Raw genomic sequence first — 13,003 nt, forward strand, 5'->3', positions numbered from 1 at the left:
CACAGTCCCGATGGCAAAACCCGCTCAAAAAAAAAAAAAGGGAGGGGGCAAAAAAAAAATTCAATAAAGGTAAAATCAATCTAGGTGATAGAAGTCAGAATGTGATTACCTCCAGAAGGAGGTGGCATAATTGATTGGGAATGGGCAAAGGAAACCTTCTGGATTATGGAAGTTTATTTTATTTTCATTTTTTGGGGTAGCCGCATGAATGCAAACCTATGTTAAAAATTCAGTGAACCATACAGGTACGATGTTTGTACTTTATTATATGTAAGTTATATCTCAATAAAACAACACTGGGAACCAGCAGTTAGCGTAATGGCTATGTCGCTGGACTCCCACGTAGTTGACCGCGGTTCGCGTCCCGGACCCGGTGGCTTAAAACTCACGCAGGGCGCGTGTGCGTACGTGCCCAAGATCCCGAGAGGAGAATGGAGAAGGGATTGCGGCGTGACCATCCCCCCTGGGGGGTGATTTCTCGCTTTCTGTCTCTATGTCTCTCTCTGTCTGTCTGGCGAGCGCGCGCGCCCTATAGCGAAAAAACCCCTCCAAAAAAAAAAAAACATTAAAAATGTTCTAAGAATCATCTGTGCCATGAAGTTACCCAAAGTCCATGTCTCTGTGTTCCCAAGTCACTTTGTATACACATTTGCTATAGAACTTGCATTACTTTGGGACTGTTGCTCATTAAACGCTGACATAAATTTTATCCCTCAGTCTCTGCATATGTTCATACACAAGTAGTAAATAAATGTATGTTGAGGGGACCAGCAGTTAACGTAATGGCCGTCACTGGACTCCCACGTAGTCGACTGTGGTTCGAGTCCCGGACCCAGTGGCTTAAACTCACGCCGGGCATGTGTGCGTGCGTGCCCAAGATCCCCAGAGGAGAATGGAGGAGAAGGGATTGCGGTATGGCCATCCCCTCAGGGGGGTGATTTCTCACTTTCTATCTCTCTGTCTCTGTCTGTCTGGCGAGCTCACGCACCCTATAGCAAAATCCTCTCCAAAAAAAAATATGTATGTTGGGCATAATGCAGTGGTTAAGTACTGTGTATTAGGAGCCAGATCCCATAAGGCTGACTGCAGTTCAAATCCCAGCCTCAAGCTTGAAAGAACATACCGGGCATTTGTGCATGCATGACCAAAATCCTGACAGGATGGAGAAATGAATGAAAAAAGATTGCAGCATGATCATGCTCCATTGGTGAAAGGTAGTTTCTCACTTTTTCTCTCCCTCTCTCTCTCTGGTGAGTGCATACCCCCTCTGGCAGTAAAATGAATGAATGAATGTTGGCTAAATTGGTATTCCTTTTTTTAAATATTACACTTTCATAATGATGAGAGACATAATGAAGAGAAAACCGAGTAAAAATAGCTTTAAAAAAAATTTGGGGGGAACCAGCAGTTAGCGTAATGGCTATGTTGCTGGACTCCCACGTAGTCGACCGCGGTTCACGTCCTGGACCGAGTGGCTTGGAACTCACACCAGGCGCGTGTGTGTGCGTGCCCAAAATCACAAGAGGATAATGGAGGAGAAGGGATTGTAGCATGGCCATCCCTCCCTGGGTGGAGGGGAGGTGGGAAGGTGCTGGTGGTGGTGGTGATTTTTTGCTTTCTTGTCTCTCTCCATCTCTCCAGCGAGCATATGCATCCTATAGCAAAATTTTCTCTCTCTCAAAAAAAAAAATTACATACTTTTGCTCATCAAAAGTTACTTCAGAAAAAAAGAAAAAGCAATTACTGAAGAGACCAATTACAGATTAAGGGACAGATGTGTCTAAAATTTAGCTTATTAAGCATTAATATCCAGAATAAGTGAATTCCAACAAAGCAAAAAGAAAATGACAGCTCAATGAAAAATGAGCAAAAGACATTAAGAGACACACACACACACACACACACACACACACACTAAGTTCTCCACTTCACTTGGTTTGAGCTTTTCAGGGACCACAGCCCAGCCTGCTGTGGGGGAGAGGGGTCACTCTAGCCTTCGAGAACTAAAGATGCTTGATTCCTACAACACCTGAGGATAGAAGTGATAGAAGGGAGGCTGATGCTGCTAGCTTTGTGCTCATCAGGGACCCCCGCCCAGCCTGCTGGGGGAGAGGAGGGGCTGCTCTGGCCCACACAGCATGCTGAAGTGGCATACCACCTTATGTTGTACTTATTTAGCTCAGACTCCATCCACATTGGGAGCAGAAAGATTTGCATAAACAGGATCCAAACACATGAAGACGGGAGACTCTGGAGACATTCTTTCCCCACAATCCCTCTAACAGTAAAAAGAGAGAAACTCTGCTCTTAAAACCTGAACTGAAACTCCTACTGTGTTCCTCACTCCCATTCACAGTAGATGAGAGAAACTGGTACGGAGTTAATGCACACATAGGGAAGGGCACGCACACACAGCTACAGAAACATACTCCATAGAAGTAGGAAGAAGTGAGTATATTACCAGATGACTACAAATCAAAGCAGAGCTTCAACAAATAGGAGAAAATCACAGAAATGTCAAAAAAAAGAATTAAGAATATTCGTGATATCAACACTTAGTGTGATGCAATTCATTGCATCTCATTGAGAAACTCAATGAGAAGTATAAAATGCAAAACACAATGAGACAATGAAGTCTAGGAGATGAAAATGCAAAACTCAATGAGACAATCAATTGTAGGAGATGAAAATATTCTTCCATGACTTGAAGGAGGAACTCCATAAGGAAACAGACACCTTCAAAAAGAATCAAACAGAACTTCTAGAGATAAAGAATATGATGCAGAAAATCAAAACTTCCCTTGAAAGTATCAAGAGCAGATTAGACCATGCAGAACAACCTCTGATCCTGAAGGCAAAACCTTTGATTTAGTCCAAGCAACCACAAAGAATAGAAGAATAATCATTAAAAATGAGGACAATATACAGAAAATCCTAGACATCATTAAATGAACAAATAGCCACATAATAAGTATTCTGGAAGGCAAAGAGACAGGTAAAGGCATAGAAAATATCTTTCATGATACAGTAACTGAAAACTTTCCAGTTTTAGAGCGGCATGAAACCATCCAAATCCTGGAAATACAAAGGAAACTAAATAGATATAAAATAATATCCTCTCCAGGACACGTAATGGCCAAATTGGTAAAAAACAAAGACAAAGACAATATTTTTTAAAATGGCAAGAGAGAAACACCAAGTTACTTACTTCCAACCCATTAGACTAACATCCAACCTCTCAACTGAAACAATAGAGGCAAGAAAAGAATGGGGAGACACATTTAAAATTCTGGAATTAAAAACAATTTCAGCTGAGAGTATTAAACCTAGTAAAATTATTCTTTTTTTTTTTTTTGGAGAGGTTTTTTTTTTTTCCCCCGCTATAGGGTGCATGCGTTTGCCAGAGAGAAACAGAGAGACAGAAAGCGAGAAACCACCCCCAGGGGGGATGGTCACACCACAATCCCTTCTCCTCCATTCTCCTCTCGGGATCTTGGGCACGCATGCACACGCGCCCGGCGTGAGTTTTAAGCCACCGGGTCCGGGACGCGAACCGCGATCGACTATGTGGGGGTCCAGCGACATAGCCATTACGCTAACTGCTGGTTCCCACAAAATTATTCTTCATATAAACAAATGCTGAAAAAATTCACCAAAACTAAACCAGCGTGGTACCAGCCAATGGTGTAATGGTTACATTACTGTACTCCCACATAACTGACTGCAATTCAAGTCTCAGACCCAGCAGCTTGAATCTCACGCCAGGCATGTGTGTGCCTAAAATCCTGAGAGGAGAATGGAGGAGAAAGGATTGAGGCATGGTCATCCCCTTGGGGGGTGATTTCTTGATTTCTGTCTCTCTGGCAAGTGCATGTGCTCTATAGCAAAAATTTCTAAAATATAAAATTAAAATTAAAGAAAAGAAAGACAAAAATTTAAAATTAAACCAGCTCTTCAGAAAATACTTTAGGGACTACTACACCAGGAAAACTAGAGGAAGATAAATAGAAGTAAGAGAACACAAAGCAACTAGAACAAAAAAGAGTAGGTCCACACATATCAATAACAACATTGAATGCTGGGATTAAATTTCCCAATGAAAAGCCTAAAAATGCAAATTCAAATACTTTACGCACAACAGGTTTAAATGCAAATTCACCAATTATTTGATAGACAGTTGTCTTCACAGGTTTCAATTTATGTATTTTTATTGCAATCATTACTCATTGTATAAAATGAGGTAATAGAGGAAAATCCAAAATGTAAGAGTAGCTGAATCTTAGGGCCCAGCAGGTGGTGGTGTGATGGTTAAGGCACTGGACACTCCCACATGGCCGACCATGGTTTGATTCCCGGACCTGATGGCTTGCTTTCTCACTTTCTCTCTCTCACTGTGTGTGTGGGGGGAGGGGGGAGAAGGGGTACGTGCGTGGGTGTAGCTCTCTGGTCAAAATTTTAAAAAAACAATAAATGAATGAATAAACAAAATTAAAAATAAATACTTCTTTAAAAAATAAAAAGTAGCTGAGTCTTTCTTTGGAATGAATTTTAAAGAAGGCTAAAATCTAGAAATTTGTAAACCCTGTAAATCACCAGATCACTGACTTTACCATCTCTTCACTTTTAAATATCTCCTTCCATTTTGTTTCATTTTACTTTTTTGAGAACTTATTTCTTTATGTACAGTACAGTACTATGGTCTTACAAGAACCCACAATGAGCGAGTAAAAGTTTCCTTTTTTTTTCTTTTCTTTTTTTTTTTGAGAAATAAAGATTTTTACTATAGGGTGCACATAATCAATCGCTAGAGAAAGAGAGAAACAGAAAGCGAGAAATAATTCCCCAGAGAGGACAGTCACACTGCAATCCCTTCTCTTCCATTGTTGTCTCGGGATTTTGGGCATGCACACACATGCGCCCGGCCTGTTTCAAGCTGCCAGGTCTGAAACTCAAGCCATGGTCAACCACGGGAGAATCCAGCACTTTAACCACTTTGCACCTGCTAGCCTTAAATTTTCTTTTTCTGTCTCTTCCTAATGAGCTATTCTTATGTACAATTCTAACTATCTCTAACTAGACCAATGATATCACAAATCTTTTCAGAATATAAACTCTCTTTTTTTTAATGAATTATTTATGTATTTATTTATTTTAAATTTGCTATAGGGTATGTGTACTCACCAGAGAGAGGGGTTAAAGTGAGAAAGCAAGCCACCGGGTCTGGAACTCAAACCATAGTTGGCTACCTGGGAGTCCAGTCCAGTTTATATTCTGGGGACCAACAGGTGACAACCATAGTTGGCCCCCAGAATATAAACTCATCTCCCACAATCCTCTACATGGAAATTATAAATTCTTCTTTCATTGGCTATGTTAATATCTCATTAATTTATGAAACTTTGTTACCCGATTTTTAATCAATTTGTTTTTTTTTTTTCTTTTTTCTTTTTTTTCTTTTTTTTTGAGAGGTTTTTGCTATAGGGCGCATGCGCTCACCAGACAGACAGAGAGAGACAGAGAGGCAGAAAGCAGGAAATCACCCCCCGGGGGGGTGGCCACGCCGCAATCCCTTCTCCTCCATTCTCTTCTCAGGATCTTGGGCACGCACACACACGCGCCCGGCGTGAGTTTAAGCCACCGGGTCTGGGACTCGAACCGCGGTCTACTACGTGGGAGTCCAGCGACACAGCCATTACACTAACTGCTGGTCCCCAATTTGTTTTTTCTTTAGAACTGTATTTCACAGCTAAGAATGTCATAAATAATTTAGTACCTATTTCCAGATTTAGGAAATAAACCACTGAAGTGGGTTTCAAATGTTCCCAACATAATAAAAAGCTAAATGTTGAAGGTAGTAAATGTTTATATCCTGAATTTGTTTATTATACACCATATACATGCTCTTACAGACTACTGTACTCTATAAAGACATGAATATATATAAATCGTAAACTACAATAAAACAATTTTTTAATCTTCTCGAATCTGAGTAAGAATATTGATGGATCTTTTTATTTTTCCCATGGAAATAATAACGATATAATGCTCTCAAAAGGATTTGGTTAAAATTCCACAGTAAAAAGGTTAGAAAACTAGAAATAGGCATGTTGGCTCACATGTCCCTAGGGAGCTGTGTGTGATGTAGCTGAAATGAGCTGCTTACACACCTACTCCTGCAGAGGGGACCAAAACCCAGTCCTCAACAAAAACATAAGACTTCCAATTTTCTTAGGCAAAAGGAGAATGATTCACTTTAGAAATCTCAGTCCGATCCAATGACGGAAATCATACATTATTCTTTCCCAAATAAAAACTCTACCTGTTTTGCTATTTTCCAATATAGTTTCCGTCTACAAGAGAGTTCTTACATTCTCTCCTAGGAATTACTTAACTGACACCAAAAAGGTAAAACTCTAAAACATTGGCCAGCAAATAATTAGATGCAGAGAAGGGGAGTAGAAAGAAATGGGCAACTGAAATGTCTTGCTCTGTGATGAGGCAGTTCATCAAATATGAGATGGTTCTTTCCTTAACCAAAAAACCCCTAAGAATTTGGCCCCACTCTACTCCTTCCCTCTCCTTCCCCCTGCAAAAACACTGGGGAACCAGCAGTTAGCGTAATGGCTATGTCGCTGGACTCCCACATAGCCGACTGTGGTTCACGTCCCGGACCCGGTGGCTTAAAACTCACGCCAGGCGCATGTGCATGTGTGCCCAAGATCCCAAGAGGAGAAGGGATTGCGGTGTGACCACCCCCCTGGGGGGTGATTTCTCGCTTTCTGTCTCTATGTCTCTGCCCGCACAAAAGAGAAAACCCCCAAAAAAAAAAAAAAAAAAAAAAAAAAAAAAAAAAACACCAACTGGTGGATTTCACTTGTTACCAATTCTTGTTCTTTTCCATACCAGAAATTCCAGAGCTTCAGTCTAAGTTTGCTCACACTTACCCTCCAAATTGACCTAGGACAATGCTAGAGCTTCCTATCCCCTATGTCACTTCATCTTCCCTATTCTTATTTCCCTCATCTGAAGTTCACCACGTGTTCACCACCATCTTTTAAAATGTTCTGAAAACAGGGTGCGGATTAGCAATATCTAAAGAATGGTCTTCCTCTTCATGCAGTTCACTAAATGGGAAACGTCCCATGTACTCCCCTAAACAAATGATCAGACTGAAGAAACAGCAAGTTGTTTACCACATTCCATGTTAAATGCACTCTGCAAAGTTATAAAACCTCAATTTACTTGATTATTTCCTTGTGCACTCCCTGCTGCTCGAGACTTTAAAGTCTGGATTTTCTCAAAGACCAAGTTGACTTTTCTTTTAGTGGCATCATCATTATCGGAGCTTCTGGAAGAAAGAGAGAAGAGAAGACAGTGAAGGATTGAACCGTTTGTTTCAGAATGTGTTATATGCCATGACGCTTATACAACCAGCCCTTTAAGAAGATAAATTTCGGGATCAGCAGACAGCACGATCGTTATACCACTGAAGTCCCACATAGTTGACCACTGTTCAAGTCCCAGGCCCAGTGGCTTAAAATTCATGCCAGGCACGTGGACATGTGTGCCCAGAATCCCACGAGGACAATGAAGAATGGATTGCAGCGTGGCCATCCACCCGGGGGGTGAGTTCTCACTTTCTGTCTCTCTGTCTCTCCAGTGAGCACACACGCCCTATTGCAAGAAATCTCTCTCTTAAAAAAAAAAGAAAGAAAATTTGCTCAAAGCACGAATGAAGGCCATAAAACCAGAGTGAGAAGAACAGGATGGATGGTGCATTTTTCTTCAAGTAAATTGTGACAACTCAATTTAAGATGGACGTTCCCATTTCAAATGCATGGGAGAGACATAAACACAATCAGATTAAGTTTAGAGAAAACTTACAGTGAAAATTTAGTAACTTGTTTTGTTTTGTTTATCTTTCTCACTCTTTCTGGTTAATGCTACAAGGCACATGGACACTCATGAGAGTGGAGTGGCTGGTCATGCCATAATCCTTTTTCCTCCAATTCTCCATCCTATCAGGATTCTGGGTACACATCTGGGTTTGAATGGCTGGGTCAAGATTCAAATCCTGGTCAGCTACATGGGATCCAGCTTCCTGTGCACGGGGCCTGACTGCTGCATAATGGGGCTATCCTTAGTGATTTGCTATTTGAGTAAAATAACTAATATTTATACTAAAAGACCTTTTCTTTGTGTGTGTGTGTGTCACACACATGCTTTACTTTTAAATCTCATATTAAGAATATCTCCATTGCTCTTAAACTTTTTAGCCTGTTTTTTAAAAAACAAAAGCCCCAAGCAAAGACTGTCAACATAGCAGCCCTTTGTCTAGATTTTCACAGGTAGTGAGCAGAAAGTTTTCTTAACTTCCACCATACATCCTACATTCTATCAATTAGAATTTTAAAAATTTGAACAAATTTCCTTAAATAACCGCTAAAGTCCATCTCACCAGTCTCTTAATAAATCATGTACCGAGAGAGAGAGAGAGAGAGAGAGAGAGAGAGAACCTTCATCTACCTTAGAGAGAAGAATGTAAAGAATCTTAAAAATTAGAAGTTCTTCCATCTTAATCTTAACTTTTCACAAGGAGATTTTCATAAATAGTTCTTAACTAAAAGAATCTCTCAGGTTACTTTTTCTCCAAGGAGAGCTCCTATCTTGTATTTTAAACCTTACTACTTTGTCAGTTCTGTAATATTGACAAATAATTGTAATGTACGATACAAAATACCCATGAGTAGTTGACAAGTGGCTGGTTTTCAGTCATTCAGGCTGTAAAGCTTTTTTTCATTCTCCTCCTTAATCATATCTGATGAGAGAACTGAAACAGAAACTTCAAATTCCTTGCCTAGAATTCCTGAGCAGTTAGTTATCTAAATACTGAAAAACAGATCACTCAAATTCAACCTCCAAGATAAGTACGGAAAGCACTGCTTCGAAACGACTTGAATATGTTTCAAAAATAATGAAAGCTAGGGTTCCTGGCCAATGTTAACCCTGGGAGGAAAGGAGGCATTTCCACTTGTATCATCTAATACAGGACTGCTGTGGTTCGATGGTCGCCACTGTAACCTAAGCTGAAAATAGATCCTCAAGGCAGCAGTGCTGGGAGGTGGGGCCTCGTGGGAGGTGGCTGACACATGGGGCAGATCCCTCAAGACTAGATTAATGCCTCCTCCCCACAGGGAGAAGGGAGTGCGCTCTCACTGATTAGTTCCCATGAGAGCAGACTGCTGGAAAGCCAGCCAGCCACTGGGGCATGTTCCCCTCTTTGCACACACTCATGGCTCTTCTACTCCTCGGCCATGTTGTGGTGTAGCACCACAAACCAGCCAAATGCCAGCCCCATGTTCTTGGACTTCCCAGGCACCAGAATTGTGAGCCAAATAAAACTCTCCTTCATAAATCACCCAGTCTCACATATTTTTGTTGTAGCAACACCAACAGACAAATCAGGGATGACTGAGAATGGCTATTTGAGTTAGAGAACTCAAAGCGATGGCGAACTCCACTCAAAATTGAATAGGAGGCATTCTTCCTATTTTTTAATTCATTTTTGAAAGAGTAAAGGATCATTTAAAAGACCTTCATTTTTTAAAGTACAATATCCTTTCCTATACTCCCCTTCTAAGTCCCTACCCTCAAAGACTCAGACACTGTTATGAAAACTCCAGCCATTGTGACTTAACTCTCAACCTGCTCACACAAAACAGGAAAATAGGGCAAAAAACAGACTTTTTTTTTTTAAGAGAGAGATATTCTTGCTATAGGGAGAGTGTACCCACCAGAAAAACAGAGAGACAGAAAGCAAGAAATCATCCCCCAGGGGGATGGCCATACCACAATCCCTTCTCCACTCCCCTCTTGCGATCTTGGGCACACATGCACATACACGAGCACCTGGCATAAGGTTTAAGGGTCTAGGACTCAAACCATGGTCGACTACATGGGAGCCTACTGACATAGTCATTACACAGACAAGACATGGTGGTCCAGGCAGTAAAGGTGCTTCTACACGATGCTGGAAGCCATATGAGAAGGTTTCTGGTCTGTATTCCAAGTCCACCTCAACAAGTGGGACGTACTCACAGGTATAAAACTTAAGGGGGGATTTGGCATGAAAATTTTGCTGGGGTCCCTGTCTGTGTGTGTGTGTGTGTGTGTGTGTTTGTGTGTGTTGTGCTCTCTTTTTCAGGAAATAAACCAAAAAGGGGAGGGCAGGGCAACAGATGACATAGTGGTTAGGGCGCTAGGCTCCCATCTGGTCAACCACAGTTTGAGTCCTGGACGTGGCAGCTTGAAACTTACGCCAGGCTTATGTGTTTGTGTGCCCAAAAATCCTAAGAGGAGAATAGAGGAGAAGGGACTATGGCATGGTCATCCTCTGGGGATGATTTCTCGCTTTCTGTCTCTCTGACTCTCCAGCAAGTATACGCGCCCTATAGCAAAAATCTCTCAAGGAAAAGAAAAGGAGAAAATTAAGCACTCCACCAGAAATGACAATATGTTGCTCTTCAAAGAGAAAATTACTTACCCTTCTTTGAGGTAATTGTAAAGTATCTGCTTGGCAGTCTCTTCGTTGGTCTGCTGAGTGAGTTCTTGCTGGCCCTTTAAGAGATCTGGTGTGGCCTGGAACGTAATGTCTGTTGTTAGATCACAAGGATTACTTTACCGGAAGAAGGCAAACCCTGAGTGCTCCCAAGAACATTCCCGCTGCCCAAAAATGATTCCTCAGGTAAGCATCCTCACTACAGAAGGTGTCAACACTTAGCTCTGTAACCTTAGGCAAGTGACGTGGCTTCTCACCTCAATTTACTCAGCAGTAAAAAGAGGTTTATATCACCTACCTTCTTGGTGCTGGTGCAGTTCTATAATACTGAACAAATAGTGCCTGGCATTTACCAACCTTATTATCATTTTAATTATTATCATTATTTTTTATTGACACTACCAAAACACTAAATGTACCACTTAGATTCCACCACTTTACAATCGATCTAAACTAGGGTTAACCTAATTTCTCAGGCTACATATTAACCCAGTTACTCAAATGCATGAGAAAAATTAAGATACCTACATATAAGCCTAACCACTGAATCTTTGCATAGAACAAATTCTGCATCTTTCCAGATTTTTGCACACATACAAACAGAAAAGGCAAGCCTCTCTTCAGTGTCTGACAAGTTACTTTACAGAAAAAGCACCATGGGAATCTAGTTGTGCTTGAAATAACCTAGAAAATTATCCAGTTCGTTTAACCTGATCCTTAAAAACTCAAATGTACAGGGTCAGTAGGTGGCATGGTGGTTTAATGTACATAGGACTCCCACTTGGTTGACTGTAGTTCAAGTCCCAGACCTGGAAACTTGCTTTCTCTCTCTCATGAGAATGCATGCCATTTAGCAAATTAAATAGTAAGATCATTACCTGAGTATGTGAGGTGGAAGGAAACGTCTTCATAGAAATTTTCTTGGCACCAGAATCAGATGAAGTTGCTACTGCCCGATTCTGTAACATCAACGTAGCAGTGGCTGTTTTTATTTCCTCTTCCTTTTTACTCTGTGCTGGGAGTGAGGATGCACGAATCACTGTACTTTCCTGACCACCTTTGTTTTCTGGAACTTTCCCATCTTTGTTCTGCTGGGGAGGTCTGGGGTGAGCAGAGTGAGCACCAGATGCTGCTCCCTGCAGCCTGGCCAGGGCGCGGCCCGTGCTTTGTTTCCCACGGAGTTCCTGAGACAGGGGCCTCTGCGGGCACACCTGGGATGGTCGGAGGAGGTGTTCGCTTGACTTGCCCAAGTTCCTACTAAACTCCATTAAGTATTCCGGGTTCCCCTGCAGACCAAAAGGAAAGGCACTATCCACACTTCTGGATCTTTTCCTGTCATCTGGATTGATTCTGTTTCGCTTCCCAGACCTTCCTCTTCTCTGAAGCCCAGGTTTTTGGTCAAATTTCTCAATTAACTGGTCCACACCAGGAATTGATCCTGTATCAATGTCCCGCCCAGTCCCAGGCAAGAAGGGGATATACCTTCTATTTTCATGACGATTCACATTATCAGCATGGATGGCACATTCCTGATCATCAAGTAGAAATCGGTACAAGGAGGTGGCTGACGTGGGAGTTGTTGATGACGAGGAAGACCTCCGTGACCGAGTTCCATCCAGGACAGGTCCCGCTGAATCTTGTCGCCGGAAGGGAAGGACATCTGGCCTGGTTTTCTTGGTTTCGGGGTGGGAATGTGAGCTGTGGGCAGTCAGGGACCTCCCGCTAGGGGAAAGGGTCTCATCTACCATCCCCTCCTTAGTGCAGCTCTGAACATTCACACATACCGAGGTCTGCTTTTTGGGGTCATCTATGACCACGGAGCTACACAAACGAATGGCAGTCACACTGGATTTGGGCAAGTCTTCCAAGGGAGGGCTGGTAGGCTGGGAATGGCTTGGTTTAGGAAAGCAAGTCCAAGGCTTCTTACTGTTTGTACCTTCTTCTGTTAAAGTTTGTAGCCAATTACTCTCAGAAGGTTGGTGATTTTGCAAGTTCGGCTCATTCTTTTCGGGGTCATAGGGCTGCAAAAGCTCTGGATGCTTCTGGAAGTTCAGCATGTGGGTTGGCTTCATCAGCCCATCTTTGTAATCTAGAACGCCATTCCTGCCCTCATGGAGAGAAGGCTGTTTCAGGTTTCGGATTGGGTTTGGCGGAGCATACGGGTTTTCTGGGAGCTGCAGTTCTTCTGCACTGTTCTCCGTTAGCAGGGACCCGTTGCTGGAATGTAGAGGCAGGTTATTCATCATTGGAGATGAAAACGATGGCCCATTTTCAGAAAAAGATGGACCTGCTAAACACCGCTCTGTGTTATTCAGGACTATGTAGGGGTGGCCATCAATTCCCTGCACCCTAATGCTGACACCATAGGAGCCTGCCTTCGAGTGCTGAGAATTTCTTGACTTTTTGGTTTCATCACTTGCAAGACGCAGATGAACGCCATATTCC

The 13,003-nt window shown here is 42.1% G+C and overlaps 1 protein-coding gene across 1 annotated transcript in view; it reads right to left on the minus strand.

The window, feature by feature from the left end:
- The window catches only part of CGNL1 (cingulin like 1), a gene marked incomplete at its 5' end in the record, with an annotated part of 130,329 nt that extends 117,326 nt beyond the window's left edge, over positions 1 to 13,003 (minus strand). The window contains 3 exon segments of the mRNA XM_027766013.1: positions 7,243 to 7,348; positions 10,544 to 10,638; positions 11,437 to 13,003. Coding sequence (XP_027621814.1) covers positions 7,243 to 7,348; positions 10,544 to 10,638; positions 11,437 to 13,003 — 1,768 coding nt within the window.

The sequence above is a fragment of the Tupaia chinensis genome, unplaced genomic scaffold (assembly GCF_000334495.1).
Source record: "Tupaia chinensis unplaced genomic scaffold, TupChi_1.0 Scaffold000063_1, whole genome shotgun sequence".
NCBI lineage: Eukaryota > Metazoa > Chordata > Mammalia > Scandentia > Tupaiidae > Tupaia > Tupaia belangeri.